The sequence below is a fragment of the Elephas maximus genome, chromosome 2, assembly GCF_024166365.1.
Source record: "Elephas maximus indicus isolate mEleMax1 chromosome 2, mEleMax1 primary haplotype, whole genome shotgun sequence".
In the NCBI taxonomy this organism is placed as follows: domain Eukaryota; kingdom Metazoa; phylum Chordata; class Mammalia; order Proboscidea; family Elephantidae; genus Elephas; species Elephas maximus.
This window is the reverse complement of record NC_064820.1, coordinates 152,555,146-152,578,641: the sequence shown is the minus strand read 5'-3', so window position 1 is coordinate 152,578,641 and position 23,496 is coordinate 152,555,146. Positions and strand designations below refer to the sequence as shown.

Below are 23,496 nucleotides of genomic sequence, written 5' to 3'. Positions count from 1 at the left end.
TCATCTCAATAGAGGTAGGGGAAATGTTTGACAAAACTCAACATCCTTTCATGATAAAAGCATTCAACACACTAGAAATATAAAGGAACTTCCTCAGCCTCATAAAGGCAGCTATAAAAAATCCACAGCTGATATACTTAATGATTAACAACTGGATGCATTCCCACTAACATCAGGAACAAGACAAGGATGTTGCCCTCACCACTTCTGTTCAGCATCATACTGGAGGTTCTAGCCAGGGCGATTCAACGAGAAACGGGATAAAAGGTATCTAGATTAGAAAGAAGTATAACTATTCATAGATGACATGATCTTGTCTATAGAAAGTCCTAAATAATTCACAGGAGAACTATTAGAACTAATAAACGAGTTCAGCAAAGTTGCAAGATATAAGATCAATATACAAAAATCAACTGTATTTCTATACACTAGCAGTGAACAATCCAAAAAATGAAATTAAGAAACTGATTCCATCAAAATTAATAAAATAATTAGGAATGAATTTAACAAGGGAAGTGTAATATTTGTACATTGAAAACACCAAACCTCTGTTGAAAGAAATTAAAGGCGACCTGAATAAATGGAAAGGCATCCCATGACAGCTCATGTTCATGGATTAAAAGGCTTAATATTGGTAAAGTGGTAATGTTCCCCAAATTGATCAACAGATTCAACACAGTCCCTATCAAAATCCTGGTTGCCTTTTTTTTGCAGAAATAAACAAACTGATCCTAAAATTCATATGAAAATGCAGGGGACCCAGAATGGCCAAAACAATCTTGAAAAAGAGGAGCAAAATTGGAGGACTCTGAATTTCAGAACTTACTATACAACTACCAAGAATGTAGCATAGCACATATGGATGGGTATAGGCAAATTGGTATATGAGTAGGTACAGGTGTGTACATAGGTGAGAACCAATAGAAGTATCTATAAAAAACCAAAACCAAACCTGTTGCCGTCAAGTTGATTCTGACTCGTAGTGACCCTGTAGGACAAAGTAGAACTGCCTCATAGGGTTTTCAAGGAGCACCTGGATTCGAACTGCCAACCTTTTGGTTAGCAGCTGAGCTTTTAACCACTGCACCACCAGGGCTCCTAAGTATCTGTGTTGTTGTTAGGTGCCTTTGAGTCTGTTTTGACTCACAGTGACCCTGTGCACAACAGAACGAAACACTGCCTGGTCCTGTGCCATCCTCACAATTGTTGCTATGTTCAAGCCCATTGTTGCAGCCACTGTGTCAGTCCATCTCATTGAAGATCTTCCTTTTTTTCACTGACGCTCTACTTTACCAAGCATAACGTGCTTCTCCAGGGACTGATCCCTCCTGATAACACACCCAAAGTATGTGAGACACAATCTAACCATCCTTGCTTCTAAGGAACATTCTGGTTATACTTCTTCCAAGACAGATTTGTTCGTTCTTTTGGCAGTCCGTGGTATATTCAATATTCTTCACCAACACCACAATTCAAAGGCGTCAGTTCTTCTTCCATCTTCCTTATTCATTGTCCAGCTTTAGCATGCATATGAGGTGATTGAAAACACCATGCCTTGGACAGTAGTCGAAACAGCCTGGTACTGGTACGACAACAGGCACATAGACCAATGGAACAGAATTGAGAACCCAGATATAAATCCATCCACATATGAGCAGCTGATATTTGACAAAGGCCCAGTGTCAGTTAATTGGGGAAAAGATAGTCTTTTTAACAAATGGTGCTGGCATAACTGGATATCCATTTGCAAAAAAATGAGACAGGACCCAGACCTCACACCATGCACAAAAACTAACTCCAGGTGGATCAAAGACCTAAACATAAAGACTAAAACGATAAAGATCATGGAAGAAAAAATAGGGACAACCTTAGGAGCCCTAATACAAGGCATAAACAGAATACAAAACATTACCAAAAATGACGAAGAGAAACCAGATAACTGGGAGCTCCTAAAGATCAAACACCTATGCTCATCTAAAGACTTCACCAAAACAGTAAAAAGACCACCTACAGATTGGGAAAGAATTTTCAGCTATGACATCTCCGACCAGCGCCAGATCTCTAAAATCTATATGATTCTGTTAAAACTCAACCACAAAAAGACAAACAACCCAATCAAGACGTGGGCAAAGGATATGAACACGCACTTCACTAAAGAAGATATTCAGGCAGCTAACAGATACATGAGAAAATGCTCTCGATCATTAGCCATTAGAGAAATGCAAATTAAAACTACGATGAGATTCCATCTCACTCCAACAAGGCTGGCATTAATCCAAAAAACACAAAATAATAAATGTTGGAAAGGCTGCAGAGAGATTGGAACTCTTATACACTGCTGGTGGGAATGTAAAATGGTGCAACCACTTTGGAAATCTATCTGGCATTTTCTTAAAAAGTTAGAAATAGAACTACCATACAACCCAGAAATCCCACTCCTCGGAATATACCCTAGAGAAATAAGAGCCTTACTTGAAGAGATATATGCACACCCATGTTTATTGCAGCTCTGTTTACAATAGGAAAACGCTGGAAGCAACCAAGGTGTCCATCAATGGATGAATGGTTAAATAAAGTGTGGTATATTCACACAACGGAATACTACGCATCGATAAAGAACAGTGATGAATCTGTGAAACATTTCATAACATGGAGGAACCTGGAAGGCATTATACTGAGTGAAATCAGTCAGAGGCAAAAGGACAAATATTGTATAAGACCACTATTATAAGATCTTGAGAAGTAGTATAAACTGAGAAGAGCACATACTTTTGTGGTTACGAAGCGGGGAGGGAGGGAGGGTGGGAGAGGGTTATTTACTGATTAGTTAGTAGATAAGAACTACTTTAGGTGAAGGGAAGGACAATACTCAATACATGGAAGGTCAGCTCAACTGGACTGGACCAAAAGCAAAGAAGTTTCTGGGATAAACTGAATGCTTCAAAGGTCAGCGGAGCAAGGACGGGGGTTTGGGGACTATGGCTTAAGGGGACTTCTAAGCCAATTGGCAAAATAATTCTATTATGAAAACATCTGCATCCCACTTTGAAATGTGGCATCTGGGGTCTTAAATGCTAACAAGCGGCCATCTAAGATGCATCAATTGGTCTCAACCCACCTGGAGTAAAGGAGAATGAAGAACACCAAGGTCACACAATAACTGTGAGCCCAAGAGACAGAAAGGGCCACATAAACCAGAGACTTACATCATCCTGAGACCAGAAGAACTAGATGGTGCCTGGCCACAACCGATGACTGCCCTGACAGGGAGCACAACAGAGAACCCCTGAGGGAGCAGGAGATCAGTGGGATGCAGACCCCAAATTCTCATAAAAAGACCAGACTTAATGGTCTGACTGAGACTAGAGGAATCCCAGCGGTCATGGTCCCCAAACCTTCTGTTGGCCCAGGACAGGAACCATCCCCGAAGACAACTCATCAAACATGGAAGGGACTGGACAATGGGTTGGAGAGAGATGCTGCCGAAGAGTGAGCTACTTGTATCAGGTAGACACTTGAGACTGTGTTGGCATCTCCTGTCTGCAGGGGAGATAGGAGGGTAGAGAAGGTTAGAAACTGGCAAAATTGTCACGAAAGGAGAGACTGGAAGGAGGGAGCAGGCTGACTCATTAGGGGGAGAGTAAGTGGGAGTATGGAGTAAGGTGTATATAAGCTTATATGTGACAGACTGACTTGATTTGTAAACGTTCACTTAAAGCTCAATAAAAATTATTTAAAAAAAAAACAAAACACCATGGCTTGGGTCAGGAGCATCTTAGTCCTCAAGGTGACATCTTTGCTTTTCATCACTTTAAAGAGGTCTTTTGCAGCAGATTTGCCCATTGCAATGTGTCTTGATTTCTTGACTGCTGCTTCCATGAGCATTGATTGTGGATCCAAGTAAGGATCCAAGTAAAATGAAATCTTTGACAACCTCCATCTTTTCTCCATTTATCATGATATTGCTTGTTGGTCCTGTTGTGAGGCTTTTTGTTTTCTTTATGTTGAGGCGTAAACCCTACTGACGGCTGTGGTCTTTGATCTTCATCAGTAAGTGCTTCAAGTCCCCTTCGCTTTCAGCAAGTAAGGTTGTGTCATCTGCATAACACAGATTGTAAATGAGTCTTCCTCCAATCCTGATGCCCTGTTCTCCTTCCTATAGTCCGGCTTCTTGGATTATTTTTGCTCAGCATACAGATTGAATACGGATGGTGAAAGGATAGAACCCTTACGTACACCTTTCCTGACTTTAAAGCATGCAGTATCCCCTTGTTCTGTTCAAACTGCCTCTTGATCCATGAGCACAATTAAGTGTTTCGGAATTCCCATTCTCCGCAATGTTATCCATAATTTGTTATTATCCACGCAGTCGAGCCTTAGCATAGTCAGTAAAACACAGGTAAACATCTTTCTGGTATTCTCTGCTTTCAGCCAGGATCCATCTGACATCAACAGTGATATCCCTGGTTCCATGTCCTCTTCTAAATCCAGCTGGAATGTCTGGCAGTCCCCTGTCAATACACTGTTGCAGACACTTTTGAATGATCTTCAGCAAAATTTTGCTGGCATGTGATATTACTGATATTGTTCAATAATTTCCACATTCAGTTGGATCACCGTTCTTGGGAATAGGCATGGATTTCTTCCAGTTGTTTGGCCAGGTAGCTGTCTTCCAAATTTCTTGGCATAGACAAATGAGCATTTCCAGTCCTGCATCCATTTGTTGAAACATCTCAATTGGTATTCCGTCAATTCCTGGAGCCTTGTTTTTCGCCAGTGTTTTCAGTGCAGCTTGGACTTCTTCCTTCAGTGACATTGGTTCCTGATCATATATTACCTCCTGAAATGGTTGAACATCAACCAACTCTGCGTATTCCTTCCATCTTCTTTTGAGGCTTCCTGCATCGTTTAATATTTTCCCGGTAGAATCCTTTGGTATTGTAACTCAAGGCTTCAATTTTTTCTTTAGTGCTTTCAGCTTGAGAAATGCTGAGGGTATTCTTCCCTTTTGGTTTTCTATCTCCAGGTCTTTGCACTTGTCATTGTAATATTTTACTTTGTCTTCTTCAGCTGCCCTTTGCAATCTTCTCTTCAGCCCTTTTACTTCATCACTTTTCCTTTTGCTTTAGCTACTCGACATTCAAGAGCAAGTTTCAGAGTCTCTTCTAACATCCATTTAGGTCTTTTCTTTATCTCCTGTCTTTTTAATGACCTCTTGCTTTCTTCATATATGATGTCCTTGATGTTATTCCACAACGCGTCTGGTCTTTGGTCATTAGTGTTCAACGTGTCACATCTATCCTTCAGATGGGCTCTAAATTCAGGTGGGATATACTCAAGGTTTGGCTCTCGTGGGCTTATTCTAATTTTCTTCAACTTGAACTTGCATATGAGTAATTGATGGTCTGATCTGCAGTCGGCCCCTGGCCTTGTTCTGACTGATGATATTGAGCTTTTCCATCATCTCTTTCCACAGATGTAGTCAATTTGATTCCTGCGTATTCCATCTGGTGAGGTCCATGTATAGTCACCATTTGTGTTGATGAAAAAAGGTATTTGCAATGAAGAAGTTGTTGGCCTTGCAAAATTCAGTCACACAATCTCTGGCATCAGTTCTATCTCCAAGGCCATATTTTCTAACTACCAATCCTTGTTCTTTGTTTCCGACTTTCACGTTCCAATCACCAGTAATTATCAATGGTCCTGATTGCATGTTTGATCAATTTCAGACTGCAGAAGTTGATAAAGTCTTCAATTTCTTCATCTTTGGCCTTAGTGGTTGGTGCATAAGTTTGAATATTAATCATATTAACTGGCCTTCCTTGTAGGCATATGGATATTATCCTATCACTGACAGCATTGCACTTCAGGATAGATCTTGAAATGTTCTTTTTGACGATGAATGCAACGCCATTCCTCTTCAAGTTGTCATTCCCAGTGTGGTAGACCATATGATTGTCCGATTCAGAATGACTAATACCAGTCCATTTCAGCTCATTAATGCCTAGGATATCCGTCTTTATGCGTTCCATTTCATTTTTGATGATTTCCAATTTTCCTAGATTCGTACTTTGTACATTCCAGGTTCCAATTATTAGTGGATGTTTGCAGCTGTTTCTTCTCATTTTGAGTAGTAACACATCAACAAATGAAGGTCCTGAAAACTTGACTCCATCCACATCATTAAGGTCAACTCTGCTTTGAGGAGGCAGCTCCTCCCCAGTCGTCTTTTGAGTGCCTTCCAACCTGGGGGGTTCATCTTCTGGCACTATATCAGAAAACGTTTCACTGCTATTCATAGGGTTTTCACTGGCTAATTCTTTTCAGAAGTAGACCACCGGGTTATTCTCCCTAGTCTGTCTTAGTCTGGAAGCTCAGCTGAAACCAGTCCACCATGGGTGACCCTACTGGCATCTGAATACCAGTGGTATAGCTTCCAGCATCACAGCAGCACACAAGCCCCAACAGTATGACAGACTGGCACGTGGGGGGCGGTATCTGTAGGTAAATGTAAATACAAATATGTAGGTGCAGGCACATACATTCATTGAAGGCACGAATACAAATACTCCTTAGACGTAACCAAACAGCTTCCAACACTGGTTTTCTGGGTTTGAAAGCTTAGAACCCTAGTTTCATGGGACAACTCAGTAAGTTGGCATGACATAGTTCACAAAAATCATGATGTGCATCCTAGTGAAGGGAGTAGCGTCTGAGGTCTTAATAGCTTTCGAGCAGCCATCTAAGACACAACTATGGGTCTCCGCTCACCAAGAGCAGAACAGAAAGAAGGTAAGCAAAAGTGCAGAGAAGAAACAAGTCTACACAAGCCACAATCTCACCTACCTCATCTACCCTGGGACCAGAAGAACTAGATGGTGCCTGGCTACCGCCACTGACCCTTGTGAATGGGGACACAATAGTTAGTCCTGGATAGAATGGGAAAAAAATATGGAGCAGAGCTCAAATTCTTATTAAAAAAAAAAAAAGAAAAAAAGGCAAGACAAACTGGAATAGTACAGAACAGAGGGCTCCATGAGAGTATTGCCCTGAGACATTCTTTGAACCAAGAACGAAGCTTATCTTCTGAGATCATCTTTTAGTGAAATAGCAGAGTGGCACACAAAATAAAGGATATTACTCACAAGATGAGTGCTCTACTTAAAAACTATCAGCATGAGACCAAAACGTCAACAATTACTCAAAAGCAAAGATGAGAAGATAAGGGGACAGGAAAACTAGAGTACCGGAAAGAGAATAACACAGTTAAAGAGAATGTTGACAAATTGTGATAAATGTAACGAATGTCACTGAACAGTTTGTGTGGAAATGAGAACCTAACCTGATATGTAAACTTTCACCAAAAACTCAATGAAATATTATTAAAAAAAAAAAAAAAGAGTATAGCATAGGAATAGACATAGCGGTCAATGGAAAAGAATTGAAAGTCCAGAAATAAACCCGTGCATTTATGGTCAGTTGATTTTTGACAAGAGTGCCAAGTCCATTCAATGGGGGAAAGAAGAATCTTTTCAACAAATGGTGCTGGGACAACTGGATATCTACATGCAAAAGAATGAACTTCAATCCTTAATACCTGTCTTCTTTAGTGCTACTTTCACAGAAATACCTCAAATGGGTGGCTGTAACAAATAAAATTTATTTTCTCACAGTTTAGGAGGCAAGAAATCAGAATTCAGGGTGCTGGCTCTAGGGGAAGGTTTTCTCTCTTTTGGCACTGGGGGAAGGTCCTTGTGTCTTCTGAGCTTCTGCTCCTGGGCGATCTTCATGTGGCTTGGCATTTCTCTTCCCTCATCTCTGCTTCTTTGGCTTGCTTGTTTAATCTCTCTTTTATATCTCAGAAGAGATTGCTTTAAGACACATCCTACACTAATCCTGTCTCGTTAACATAACAAAGACAACCCATTCCCAAATGGAATTATAGCCACAGGCATACCAAATAAAAACCAAACCCATTGCCTTCTAGTCAATTCTGACTCATAGCAACCCGATAGGACAGGGTGTAACTGCCCCATAGGGTTCCCAAGGAGCACCTGGTGGACTTGAACTGCCAACCTTTTGGTTAGCAACCTAACCATTAACTACTATACCACCAGGGTTTCCACCACAGGCGTAGAGGTTAGGATTTACAACACGTATTTTTGGGGGGACACAATTCAATCCATAACATTCCACACTTTGGCACCCAAAAATTCATGCCACATGGAAAACACATTCACCCCATCATATCATCATAAAAGTCCTAAATCAATTCTATTTCCAAAATCTCATTTTCTTAAGCATCTAAATCAAATATGAGTGAGACTTTAGGTGCATTCCATCCTGGGGCAAAATTCCTCTTCATCTGTGAAATGTGGAATACAAGTTACTTGCTTCTAAAATACAATGGTAGAACAGGCACAAGGTAGACATTTCCATTACAAATGGGAAAAATTGTAGGTAAAGAAGGGATAATGGGTACCAAGCAATTCCAAAACCCAGGAGGACGCATTACATTAGCTTTCAAGGCTTGAAAATAATCCTCCGTTCCCTGAAACCATCTGGGCAATGGCCCTGCCCTCTGGGTATTGGCCACACCTTCTGGATTCTGGGTGGAGGCCCCTGGACTTCAACCCTGCCTTACAGGCCCACTAGGATGGCAACTCTGCTTCCTTGGCTTTGGGTGGCTCCATTCTTATAGTCCATCTGAGTGACAACCCCAACTCCTCAGTCCTGGTATGCTCCATTCCTCTGCCCTTTGGGCATGACACCTGTGCCTCCTCAGCTTTGAGTGACAGGCTTATCCCCCGATACACCTTAATGGCAGCCCCACTCTCCAGAACTGAGTTGGCAAAGATCTGACTCTGAAGCCTAGGAGACTGTGGCCCCATCCTTTGAAATCCAAGAGACTGTGGCCCCACTCTTTGAAACTGAGAATGCCCTGCTTCCCGTTATGAGCAGTTCTGCTGATCTCTGAGCTGCCTCGGGGTGGTCCTTTTCTTTTCTTGGAGAACAACATATGTAGCTTCTTTTACCTGCTTTCTGCCTGTAGAATTACAAGAGGCAAGTAGCGTTCTTACCTTTTTTTCTTTCTCTGCTCCCTTCATTCTAAAATGAAAGATTTTCTGCTGTGGTAGTTGGTTAAATCCACCAGTCACAGGCTTAATCTCTTTAACAAAAATTGCATAGCCACATCCTTGATGAAAATTCTAGGACATGTGTCCTTAGTTTGTACAACAGAATTTTCCAAATCTTTTAAGTTTTGTTTTCATTTTACACAGTTCAGTTTTAAGTCCACCTCGTTCCTCTCACATTTTACTATAAGCAGCAAGGAGAAATCACACACCCCCTTTAAGATCTGCCTTTGAAATCTCCTCAGCCAAATATCGAAGTTCATCACGTACAAGTTCTACCTTCCAACAAACATTTGAATATAAATCCGACAAGTTGTTTGCCACTGCATCAAAAGCATCCCCCTTCTTCCATTGTCCAATCACATGTTCCTCTTTTCAGACCTCACCAGAAGCACATTTAATGTCCATATTTCTAGCAACAGCCTTTTCCTGGTACCTTATGTATTCTCTAAGACAGTAGGGACTTTCTTTATAGCTCTCCTCATTTCTTTCTGGGCCCTCACCGGAATTGCCTTTGACATCCATAATTCTACCAACAGTCTCTTCAAGGCAATCTAGGCTTTTACTGTTAAGCACCTTAAAACTCTTCCAGCTTCTACCCATTACCCAATTCCAAAGCCACTTCCACATTTTAGGTATTTGTTAGAGCAGAGCAGCACCCCACTTTCAGTACCAAATTCTGCCTTAGTTATCTAGTGCTACAACAGAAATACCACAAATAGATAGCTATGACAAAATTTATTTTCTCACAGTTTAGGACATTGATTAAAGAAATGTCCTACACTAATCCTGTCTCGTAACATAAAGACAGCCCATTCCCAAATGGGATTATAACCATATTCATAGAGTTTAGGATTTACAACATAAATTTTTGGAGGACATAGTTCAATCCATAGCACTACCTCATATCATATTAAAAACCTGACTCAAATTGGAGCTTCTGGATTGATAATGCATGTGGGAGGACCGCCATGTCTCTGGGGCCATGAAGTTTGGTGCTGATAACTCCTTCCAGACCTCACTTGTACATCTCTTTGTGTATGTTTACAACAGAAAACAAGAATTAGCTCAAAATCAATAAAAGACTCAAATATAAGAGCTAAAACTATAAAAGTCTCAGAAAAAAACAAAAATATAAATCTTCATGACTTCAGATTAGGCAATGATTTTCTTAGATATGACACCAAAACTACAGGTGGCAAAAGCAAAAATAGATACAGGTAGTCTCCAACTTAGGATACTTGGCATTCTGATGACTCCGTCTTAAATTGGTTCTGATGTAAGTCAAATACTCCCACTTTTTTTTTTTAGTTTTCATTATTATTGCCTTTTGTATCAGTATTTTTGTGAATCTGCCTTTCAGGGTTGGAAACATTACATAAAAAACTTACAGATGCATGCATAAAAAAATACACAAATCATAAAAATTTATTGATGATGAGTTTGCCAATGTTAGTGTTTTGTCAGTTGCAGTAATAACTACACTTGTGGAAGGTTCTGGATCATCTGGATTATCCCTGGGAATGGGGATAATGTTTCTAGTCAGAAAATTAATGAGAGTTGTCTATATTGTCCTTTTTTTCTTCATATATTTCATGGTAACATCTCACTGCTTCCTGAATCTGCTTATAGATGTTAGCAAAGCAATCAGTGTGTTCAAGCAACTGAAGACCCTGATTTAGTTTAGAAAAAACTTCAGCTAATCCTTTCACTGTTAACATTTTCGACAGTTCTCCTTTTTCTTCCTCATTATTTCTTTCTTGTTTAGCATTTCATTCCTCTTTAGAATCCGTTAAGTCCTGATCCGTCAATTCCCCTTCTTCTTGATCTATGAGCTGTTCCACATCAGTGATACCAAGTTCTAAATTCAGCGTTCTTGCCATATGGATGATTTTTCCACTGATCTCTTTGATCATATTATCTCGATCATATGCTTGGAGCATGTTTACTTAACTCAGCAACTTTTTATTATATCCCCTGCATGCATTTTCCCGAACTTCCTCCCTGGAAGATGCAATGTTCCAGATACACTGAAAAGTGTTATAATTCTTCCAGAAATTGCATAATGTTAGTATACCTCCATTTTTTGCAGCTATTGCCTGAACAAATGTAGTTCCCAGGTAGTGTGCCTTGAAAGTGGCGGTTGTACCTTGATCCCTATGCTGAATCATAGTTGCTATATTGGGATGTAGATGAACCACTGTCACATCTTGATTTAGATCACCTATGTGAGAAAGATGTCCTGGGGCATTTTCAGATAGCAGCAGAATCTTGAAAGGAATGCTCTTTTCAAGGCAGTAGGCAGCATTTCTAGGATGAAACAATTTAAAAAACATTCTTCAAATAACAGTTGTCATCTAGGCCTTGGAGTTACTTCTGTAGGAGACCACCAGATCATTTATGTCAATGTTTTTGAATGCTCGAGGGTTTTCAGAACAATAAACAAGAAAAGATTTTAATTTAAATTCAGCAGCATTTTCTCCAAGCAGCAGCATGATTCTGTCTTTAGATGCCTTGAAACCAGGTATCAACTTCACCTCTTTGTAAATATAGGTCCATTCTGTCATCCTTTTCCAAAACAAACCTGTTTCGTCCATGTTGAAAATCTGCTCTGGTAGATATTCTTCATCTTTATTGTTTTATCCAGCCCATCCTTGAATTTTTCAGCAGCTTCAACATCAGCACTTCTGTTATACATACCTTATGTGAGCCACATCTGTGTTTGAAGCAGTGAAACCAGCCCTTGGTAGCTGTCATGGATTGAATTGTATCCCCCCAAAATATCTGTCAACTTGGCAAGGTTATGTTTCCCTTGTATGATTGTCTACCATTTTATCTTCTGATGTGATTTCCCTGTATGTTGTAAATCCTATCACTATGATGTAATAAGATGGGCTAGTGGCAGTTATACTGATAAGGTCTGCAAGATTAGGTAGTGTCTTAAGCCAATCTCTTGAGATATAAAAGGGAGAAGCGAGCAGAGAGACATGGGGACCTTGTACCACCAAAAAGACAGCGCCAGGAGCAGAGCGTGTCCTTTGGACCTGAGGTTCCTGCGCTGAGATGCTCCCAGACCTGAGGGAAGACTGATGACAAGGACCTTCCTCTGGAGCTGACAGAGAGAGAAGTCCTTCCCCTGGAGCTGGCGCCCTGAATTCGGACTTCTGGCCTACTGGACTGTGAGAGAATAGACTTTGTTGAAGCCATTCACTTGCGACATTTCTGTTACAGCAGCACTAGATGGCCAAGACAGAATTTGGTACCAGAGTAGGGTGCTACTCTAACAGATACCTAAAACAAGGAAGCAGCTTTGAAACTGAGTGGATAGGGGACTGGTAGCAGCAGAGAAGCAGCAGCAGCAGAACTAGGAGACCAGCACCAGACAGCGCTATAGCAGGAAGCTGAGTGCCTGTGCACAGAAGGCTTCCTGGTAGAGTGAGGTGCCTCCAGGCACTTATCAGTGGAGCTACAGAGCTTTGGAACACTTGCCCCAGCAAGGAGTGGAGAGGCTTAAAGGGTATGGCCATGACTTCAGGGGTTTCAAAGGGTGGAGCCATGGCCTCTGGTGTTTCTAAGGGTGGAGTTGCCACTCAGGTGGCCTAAAACCAAGGGAGCAGAGTTGCCATCCCAGTGGGCCTGGAAGGCAGAGCTGAATGAAGCCCAGGGCCAGGGGTCTCCATTCAGAATCCTGAGAATGTGGCCAATACCTAGAGTTTGAAGGGCAGGGCCATTGTGTAAATGGTCTCAGAGTACAGAGGATTATTTGCAAAACCTTGAGGGCTATTGTAATGTGTTTTGCTGACTTGCTTGGTGCCTGTTGTGCCTTCTTTCCCTCCAATTTCTCCTATTTGTAATGGAAATGTCTAGCTTGTGCCTGTTCTGCCATTGTACCTTTGGAAGCAGGTAACATGTATTCTGGATTTCACACATGAGGAAGAATTTTGGGATTTGGACTTGGAGTTGATTTAAGACTTTTGCTATAATATGATGGGGTTAATATGTTTTACATATGGCAAGGACATGAACTTTGGGGGGGCCAAAGGGTGGGATATCATGGATTGAATTGTATCCCCCAAATATCTTTCAGCTTGGCTAGGACATGCTTCCCTTGTATGATTGTATGATTGTCTACCATTTTGCCTTCTGATGTGCTTTCCCTATATGTTGTAAATCCTATTACTGTGATGTAATAAGGTAGATTAGTAGCAGTTATATTGATGAGGTCTACAAGATTAGGTAGTGTCTTAAGCCAGTCTCTTTTGAGACATAAAAGAGAGAAGAGAGCAGGAGATACGGGGACCTCATACCACCAAGAAAACAGTGCCAGGAGCAGAGCACGTCCTTTGGACCTGAGGTTCCTTCACTGAGATGCTCCCAGACCAAGGGAGAACTGATGACAGGGACCTTCCTCTGGAGCCACAGAGAAAGAAGGGCTTCCCCTGGAGCTGGTGCCCAGAATTTGGACTTTTAGCTTGCTAGACTGTGCGAGAGTAAACTTCTCTTTGTTGAACCCATCCACTTGTGGTACTTCTGTTACAGCAGCACTAGATGATTAAGACAGTAGCATTAAATACTTGCGGTAATCTTCTCTTTGCTGTTCTTTCAGGTTTTCGAAAAGGCTGTGTGCTTTTGTTTGAATTGTTAGCAAACTCATAGGAATCCTCTTTCTGAATTTGATCTTCTGTCCAAATCATTAACAGCTTCTCCATCTTATGGATTGGCCCTTGCCTCTTTTTTAAAATTGTCAACATTTATGCCAGTTGCTCCTTTAACTGCCTCCAAAATCCTATTCTTATCCTTAATGATTGTCAAAACATTCAAATGAGACAGTCCTTCCTCATGTGCTGTTTTGCCAACTTTCTTCCATTATCTTAACCTTTATATCCATGTCTAAGGCTTTCCTCACCTTCTTTTTTGGATTAGAATATACAGTGGCATGACTTCTTTTGCTGGGTGTATTATTGGGAATATAAGCATTGTATGTGTTACAGTGTGAGGAACTTGATCAACTCAGCTTCAAATGAACAATTGATGCTTCTGATGGTACGAACTCTGAATAAGATCACACTGTAGGCCTGGTCTACCATGAAGCCAGGGTTCTAATGGCTGTCAGGCACATGTGCAGTTCAGTTATTTCATGTCGTTAGAGTTGAACATTGCCCAATTTTCTATCTGTTATGACTTCCTACACTGACTTCATCATAGCCCATAGCCTGCTGTATGGCAGCGTTTTGAACAGTAAATCATAAAATTGAATACCTGCGAGTGAACATCTGAGAATGATGACATCAGTAAGTTACACGCTGTAACATTGTATGAAGTACATATTACTAATGATAAGGTATTAAAAAAAAAAGATGGTCATAAGTGCAGTTCATCGTAACTCAAATACATCGTAAGTCAGGGACTACCTGTAAATTACACTTCATCAAAATTAAAAACTTTGGGACTTGATAGGATATCATCAAGTAATTGAAAAGACAACCCACAGAATGCAAGAAAATATTTTCAAATTATGTATCTGATAAGGGTTTAATATCCAGAATATAAAGAACATATGCAGCTCAACAATAAAAAGACAAATAACCAAAATGAAAAATGCCCAAAGGGTTTGAATAGGCATTTCTCCCAAGAAAATATACAAATTGCCAATAAGCACATGTAACTTGCTCAAAATCATCAGTTATTAGGGAAATTAAAATCAAAACCACAATGAGATACTACTTCATGCTCTTAGAATGGCTATAATAAAAAAGATGGACAATAACAGGTGCTGGAGAGGATGTGTAGAAATTGGAATCCTCATACATGGCTGGTAGGAATGTAAAATGGTGCAGCTACTTTTGAAAACAGTTTGGCAGCTCATTAAAAGGTTAACTATAACTTGACCACACAGTCCATTCCTAGGTCTATATTCAAGAAATATGAAAACATGTGTCCACACAAAAACTTGTATATAAATATTCATAGTGGCATTATTCATAAAAGCCAAAAAGTAGAAACAACCCAAATGCCCATCAACTGATGAATGGATAAACAAAATGAGGTTTATCCATTCAGTGGAATATTATTCACCCTTGGATGAGGGTTCCAGTTTCTCCACATCCTCTCCAGCACGTTAGTTTTCGTTTTTCTGATAACAGCCATCCTAGTGGGAGTGAAGTGATATCTCATTGTGGTTTTGATTTGCGTTTCCTTAGTGACTAATGACATTGAGCATCTTTTCATGTGTTTGTTGGCCATTTGTATATCTTCTTTGGAGAACTGTATATTTAGTCCTGTGCCCATTTTTTAATTGGGTTGTTTGTCTTTTTGTTGTTGAGTTGTATATTGTAAAAATGGCATAGCAGTGTTACCAGACCGCCTCTAACTTCACAAGGGGAAGGAGAGAGAATCAAGATTACATTGCCCAAGGTTGATTCCTATGAGGTGGAGGTCAGACACACCTCTTCTGTCCAAACTTTTTACCAATTCTGACACCAACTGTCTCTCCCACAGCACTCTATACTTCTCTGCTGAGTTCAATAACTTGTTATAGTGGCCGCACAGAACTCACAGACCATAGTCATAGTTATGGAGCTTATTAGGGAAGTAACAGATTACAATTCAGAATACAGTTATTCCATCAGGACAGCTTCTTCTCAGCTTTGTCCACAGGCAGGCCTCTCTCTGGCCTGCGGCCTTTTGGCCTCTCAGCCCCTTGGCCGCTGCCCTGCTCAGGCAAGTGTTACAAAGCTCTTTAGCTCCACCGGTAAGTGCCCAGAGGCACCCCACTCCACCAGGAAGCCTCCTGCCTAGATGCTCTGAGCTCTCTCTCTCCGTGGGTTGCATACTTACTGTAGCTGCCTTGCTCCCTGAACTGGGAAGCCTACTGCGCTGTTTTATGCCTGTTTCTTGGTTCCGTTGCTGCTATTTTCCTGCCGCCACTTCTTGCCATCTCACACCTTCTCCAGGGTTACAGCTGTCTCTCTGTCCCCTGAATCTAGGAGGTTCTCAGCATACGGACCCCAAGTCCAAAGGATATGCTCTGCTCCTGGCTCTTCTTTCTTGATGGTGGTGAGGTCCCACCCTCCTGCTTCTGGGATGGCTCATTTTAAGCCTAGTGGAATGGCAAAACTGACCAATCCCCTTGTGAGGGTTCCGTACACACTCTTTGCATGATACCACCCCTGCAAGGCTTCCATACCTTATTTGTATTATTAGCAAGCAGTCTAACCCCCATGGTGGGCCACAAGCACCATATTTGCATAGTCCCACCCAATCATTATGTGAGCATCACAAACATTATGGCTAGAAGGGCCACATTAAGTAATTCAGTGTACCACATATATGTTCTTTATATATTCTGGATATTAAACTCTTACCAGATATATAATTACCAAATATTTCCTCCCATTCTGTAGGTTGTCTGTTCACTTTCTTAGTCTTCTGACACACCGAAGTTCTTAATTTTGATGAAGTCCATTTTATCTATTTTGTCTTTTGTTGCTTGCGCTTCTGGTGTCATATCTAAGAAGCCATTGTCAAAAACCAGGTCCCAAAGCATTACCTTGATGTTTCCTTCTAAGAGTTTTATAGTTTGAGTTGTTATATTTAGGTCATTGATCTACTTTGAGTTAATTTTTATGTATTGTATGAGGTATGAGTCCAACTTCATTCTTTTGCATGTGGATATCCAGTTGTCCAGCACCATTTATTGAAAAGACTATTTTTCCCCATTAAACAGTCATGGCATCCTCGTCAAAAATCAATTGACCATAGGCATATGGGTTTATTTCTGGATTCTCAATTTCATTCAATTGGTCTATATGCCTATTCTTATATCAGTGCCATCTAATGTGATAAATATTGATAAACAAAAGCTCTCTGAGGGTCCTCAATAATTGTTAAGAGTGTAAAGGATTTCTGAGATAAAAAAATTTTATAACTGCCACTATAGTCTAAATCATTATTCTATACTTCTTCCCCCATCTTTATATGTTATGGATCAATCTCCAAAGCAAATTGTTACCTAAAAAAGGCAAAATATATCTATAATATGCTTCTATTTAGATATGAAAGAGGTCTTTATATATGTATGTTCTTTCTGTACATGGGATTCACAAGAAACTTTTAACAGTGTTTGTACCTAGGGTGGGAGACTGGAATACAGGGAATGGGGAACAAAGGAGATTTCCTACCGTATACAATTGTGTACTGTTGAGTTTTTTCTTCTATCTTGTGCATATATGAACTTTTTGAAAACAAAGTTTAAAGGGACACCCATAAGGAAAAAGAAAGAGAGGCATATACAGGGCAGTTAGGTTTTTTTTCTGGTTTTGCTGTCCTGTGATTCATCTGTCGTGACTTTAGCCTGCACCTTGACATAAGGATTAGCATACTTGTTCTACCCACTTGCAGGAATATCGAAAGAATAAAATAGTAGATGTGGAAGCACTTTGAAAGGCATTAAGCTCTTGGTGGAGGAGGGCATTGTTAACGAATGTGATGTTTCGTTGATGTGCTCACCAATTTTCTTGTAACTTTGTTTTGGGGCTCAGAGTTTGGAGGGAAGATCAGTGTGCTGTTTTGTAGTTGGTTGTACAAAAGGGGCCTTCATAGACATATTATGTTTCTGATGTGTTTTTTAGGATCAAGAAATGCAGAAATTACTATGAAATTCTGGGAGTTTCACGAAATGCCAGTGATGAAGAGCTTAAGAAAGCTTATCGAAAACTCGCCCTGAAATTTCATCCTGACAAGAACTGTGCTCCTGGAGCAACAGATGCTTTCAAAGGTTTGATCCTGAACAAATGCTTGATTCTGCCTTTCTGTAGGCTTTGTGATGGATGGTTGGTCCCAGCAACTTGTTTTCAGCCTCACTTGTAATTTATTATAAGGCCATAAGCAGGTTTTATTCCTCCATACATCTCAAAAATAATGATTATCAGCATAGCTCCCTCATGTCTTCATTCACTTACCTTAATTTTAATCACTTTTGGCAAAGTATTTGGTTTTTCTGTAATACCTATTACAGCCATTCAGTCACTGATTCAGCAAATATTTATTGAAGACCTTCTGTGTACTAGGTGCCAGGGTCAATAAAACAGACATGATCCCTCTTGTGGAACTTAGGCTGGTGGCAGCTTGTAAGTAGGTCCTAAGCAGCATTCCCATACTTTTTTGACCATGGGACTCTTTGTTCATGAAACCCCTCTTATTAACATACTCATTTTAAAAAGCTGTGCATAGAAACTACCATAAATACAGTTGTAGATCAAATCTTTTTTCCACTGATCTTCATGATAACTTCATAAGTACAGTCTCAAAAAAATATTTTGGACCCAACATATAGTAAAAATCTCACTTAAGAGCTTCACCCTCAGTGAAGTCATTGATTTCAGGCAAGGATCACCAGTGGATGCTAAAACCATTGGGTGATAGGTTGTTGGTAAATAAGGTATTCATATCATCTCAAAGTCTCACTCCACAGAATTATGGATAACGCTTCACTTGCTGATTACAAAGGGGAAAAAATTCCTTTACAGTGAAGATATCTGGTTGTCACCACTTTGGCCAAGTGGTCCAGCCTAGCATTACCAATAGTGGAACAACCTAACGTTACGTGTCTTTTGATGTGATACAAACAGTACCTGTGTGGTATTCTTGCCAAAATATTTCAGCTGAATCTAATAATGAGGAAACAGTCAGAATACAGGTCACTCCACAAGAATACTGGCTTACTCTTAAAAAATGCAATATAATGAAAAACAGAAAAGGTGGGAGACTGTTGTAGATAAAAGAAACTAAAGAGAGAAAACCAAATGCAATACATGAATCTTAAATGGGCCCATTGATAATATTTAATTGATGTTAATTTTCTTAGGTGTGATAATGATATTGTGGTCATGTAAGGAGAGTGTCTTTCTTCTTCAGAGATGTATGCTGAAGTATTTCGGGGTGAATGTCATAATATATGCAGCCTACTTTTAAATGGTTCAGCAAAACAAATTTATACGTATTATACATATGTGTAAGGAGCTCTGGTGGCACAGTGGTTAAGTGCTCAGCTGCTAACTGAAAGGTTGGAAATTCTGACCCACCAGCCGCTCCATGGGAGAAAGATGTAGCAGTCTGTTTCCCTAAGGATTACAGCATTGGAAACCCTATGGGGCAGTTCTGCTCTGTCCTGTAGGGTCGCTGTGAGTCAGAATCAACTTGATGGCAGTGGGTTATGGGGATATATATGTGTGAATATATGCACTCATTTGTGGGAGGGAAGGAATGTAGCAAATATGCTAACAAGTGGTGAATCAAAGTGAAAGGTATATAGGTGTTTATTGTACTTTTTTTTTTTCAACTTTTCTATAGGTATGAAATTTTTCGAAATAAAAAGAAAAAAGTAAAAAACAATAGACCTGAGAAATAAAAAATTAAAAAGTCAACATTTACCTCAGGGGACAATCTACTTTTGTGAATATGCCACTTAGAACCTAATTCTCCCCACACTGTCTACAAGGAAACAGCTCACATTCTCTTTACACCTTCATGTAAGCATGTAAGGTATCTCACAGACTAATGACATTTCTTTGGAAAATCTGCCAGATTTCAAGAGCTTGAGCATTTAAGCAACCGTTTAGATTTTTCTGCTTAGCTTTTTCATTCCTGTAAACATTTAACACAATTCGCTAACTAGAAGAATCATAAAGAAATACTCTTTTTTAAAAAAAAGCTCTTTCTGATAGCGTTGACTGAATTAGAGGTGTAGGGTAAGAATGTCTTAAAATATTTTTTTCAAGGTTTCTATTGATTGTATGTTTAAATGAAATTGGATGAAGTTTGTGTATTTTATACATAGGGAGGAGAGGTGATGGTAAGTGTATGGTATCTCTTCAGTCTTTGATCCTTCATTGAGGATTTACTGAAATAAGATTATGACGAGGACTTTGCTGTTAGCCAAGCAGGAGGATTTGCAAGTTTTTTTCTGCTAATTTTTCACTCATCATTTTATTCAGGAGATTGTTTCTTCCTACAAGTTAGGATACCATTGCTTACGTGTGAACTGTTTCCAAACCATAATTATTACTCTCAGGTGAAACCAAAAAAAAAGAAAATTGTTTTTAATATTGGGAAACACAGTTTTATTCTGATCTTCATTCTTGACCTTTTTATTGATGTTCTGTGAACACTTTCTAGAAAAAGTTTAGTGCATTATATGTCTGTCAGTGTTGATCCAGGTGAGATGTTTTTATGTGAAATTCACTACTAAATAGTGTTGTCAGAGCTACAAGAACTTTTAAATTGGAAGAAAAAATATTTATCACAATTACCCATTTGTAATAAAAATAGGTGGTTAGTGTCTTTTGTGGTCTGACATTATTGCACACTGCAGGATGATGGAAATGGTAGTTTTGCTTTAAAAAAAAAAAAAATCCCCTACTCTAAGCTAAACATCACTTTATTACACTTACTGAGGATCTCTATTTAATTGTATTTTTTTCTTTACATTCTCCTGTTAGCCAAAAGGCACTGTAGGAAATAATTTCAGTGATTGTTTCTTACACCTGTTTTTTGGATGTAATTGGTCAAGACAGACCACAGTGGGCAATTTCAGAAAAGAATGAAAAGAAATAATTATGCCTTTTGCAGGAGAAGTGAATGAAAGTATAAATATTCACATAAGGGGAGGTAGCGTATATTAAGAAGACACAGGGCTCCTCCATTCACTAGAGGCATTTTCTCACTGCCCTTAGTAAGCAAGCACTGTGGCCATGCCAAGCTTAATCACAGATATGCGCTCTGGAGATTCTGGTGTAAGGTGGTATTATTTTAGGTGCCCTGAAGAATACATTTTTGATGAAGAGTGCTGACCATTTGGCAGCATTTCCCCAGCATGTCTGGTATTTATAGTGATTAGCAACCTGGAATGTGGGGGGTCCTAACTTCTGGAACACCGGGGATGATGACTGTTGATTAGGAGTGAACTCTGACTTCAAAGGTAGTTGTTTTTTTTTTAACTTTCTATTGTGGTTTGGGTGAAAGTTTGCATAGCAAATTGGTTTCCCATTCAACAATTTATACACATTTTGTTTCGTGACATTAGTTGCAATCCCCTCAATGTGATAGCACTCTGCCCCCTTCCTCCCTAGGTTTCCCGTTTCCGTTCACCCATCTCTCCTGCCTCTTCCAGCCTTCTGAGCTTTGTTTTTGGGCAGATGCTACCCTCTTGGTCTCATATGGTTGACTATTCTGAGGAGCATATTCCTCATGGGTGTTATTGTTCATTTTATAGGCCTGTCTCTTGTTTGGCTGAAAGGTGATCTCCGGGAGTGGATTCGTTCCAGGTTTGAAGGGTGTCAAAGGGCCATAGTCTCGGGTCCCACCAATCTCTATGAGACCAGTAAATCTGGTCTTTTTATGAATTTGAATTTTGTACTACATTTTTCTCCCACTCTGTCAGCAGTAGTTCTTAATTTGATTGATTCCAGTGTTGTTTCTGGCTTATCAAACTCCATCATAGAAGATTTCAAGGGCAAGTACTTTGATGAACTTTCCAGGCCCAAGCACCTCTCCTTGCACCCCTGTGAAGTTGTCCTGTAGCAGTTAACTCTGGGTTCCTCATCTCTGCTACTGTGATCACCCTTGGCTACAAGAATGATTGTATGCTCATGTGTTTTTTTGTTTCTGGTTGCAGCGATAGGAAATGCCTTTGCAGTCCTGAGTAATTCTGAGAAGAGACTCCGCTATGATGAATATGGAGATGAACAGGTGACTTTCACTGCCCCTCAAGCCAGACCTTATAATTATTACAGGGACTTTGAAGCCGACATCACTCCAGAAGAACTATTCAACGTCTTCTTTGGAGGACATTTTCCTACAGGTTAGTGTCCCCAAATTATTGTTAAAATAAATTAAAAAAATAAATACATACACATGCGTGCATACACACACACATATATGCATTCATACTTGTGGCTCTCAGCAAGCTCATATCTGAGGATCTGAACAAAGGGTCAGTGGTATGGTAGAAGCAGCAAGGATTTGGAATCAGAGAATCTGGGGTTTGAGACCATTCTCCACTTGTGCATGATTTTGACTAAATCACTTAGTCCCTCTGACCCTCAGTTTTCCCACTTGCAATATGGGGCTGATAAAATAGCTACCTCACAAGGCGTCTGTAAGGTTTAGATATTTTTAAGTGCTTTATAAATAAGCAGTAACATGTCTATTCTTCTTATTGATGTACAATAGCAGCTGTATAAAGATAAAAGTACCCCCAGAGAGTTGGAAGTTGGGATAATTAAACGCCTAGGAAGTAAATGGAATTTTGTGAGTTGCTGTTAAAGATCCCAGTGACACAGTCTGATATTGGGCAAAGAAGTAGACATGAACATGTCAGACAAGATCCACGGCCCAAATGCTCTCCCTTTACTAGCCTCTCAGGGTTTCCTCACTCAGTAGTTACAAAAGACTATTTAAATAAAGGCAGAGAGCTAAGTCCATTCTGTTTCCAGCTGCTTCACTTGGTTTACCTATTGTCTCGGTTTTTTCTAGTAAGTAAAATGGGTCAATACCCTCAAAGAACCTAGTTGGGAGCAAAGACCTTGAAAAAGGCAAAGGAGTTTTTTTCATAATCCACGGTAAGTATTTGTTTTTCTTACTTTTAACCAGGAAATATTCACATGTTCTCAAATGTGACAGAGGATACCCACTACTATCGCCGGCGTCACAGACATGAGAGGATGCGGACGCGAAAGGAAGAGGAAGAAGATAAACCTCAGGTACCTCGGGAAGAGAGGAGAGTCGCTGCCCATAAACGGTTGTACTGAGCTAACCTTTATGATGTATAATCAAGTTTTAGAAGTGAAACCTGAGATATATTGCTAAAATACATATTAGGAAAGTAGAGAAGTAGAGGCAACGGTATGAAGAATTGGGTAAGTGGCCCAAATAGGCCAGTATGATGTCCTCCTTTACCCCTACCTTACTGTTTGGTAACTCTTCCAGGATCTTAGTTCCCCTCTGGAGCTGTCTTGATCTTGACTGCAGGAAATAAGCCCCTTCAGAATATTCAGAACTAAAGGGGGATTTAAGGTTAGGGATCAAAGGAACCTCATGAAGCTCAAGGGCAGGAAGCTTAGCTGGGCCTCATGGCAGATGGGAACTGTAAGACACCCAGGCAGCTGTGCTCTCCATGACTCCTTGGGGCCGGATAGCGTCTCCAGTTTTCCTGCATCTCTGTATATCTTCTGTGCTCTCTCTAAGCAGCCTGACTTGGTCTACTTCTCCTTGCAATGGTCAGTCCACAGTGCCTGAGAGTATTTGTTTTTTCTTCAAATGACTGCCTAGCAGTGAAGGCTAATGAATCTCAATCCCAAATTCC

At 40.1% G+C, this 23,496-nt stretch overlaps 1 protein-coding gene across 2 annotated transcripts in view; it reads left to right on the top strand.

Annotated features, from left to right (window-relative positions):
- Positions 1 to 23,496, top strand: part of DNAJC18 (DnaJ heat shock protein family (Hsp40) member C18) — a 39,452-nt gene that overhangs the window by 3,714 nt on the left and 12,242 nt on the right. For both annotated transcript variants that reach the window (XM_049873778.1, XM_049873780.1), the window contains exons 3-5: positions 17,765 to 17,910; positions 21,808 to 21,993; positions 22,785 to 22,894. In XM_049873778.1, coding sequence (XP_049729735.1) covers positions 17,765 to 17,910; positions 21,808 to 21,993; positions 22,785 to 22,894 — 442 coding nt within the window. The remainder of the gene's footprint in view (positions 1 to 17,764; positions 17,911 to 21,807; positions 21,994 to 22,784; positions 22,895 to 23,496) is intronic.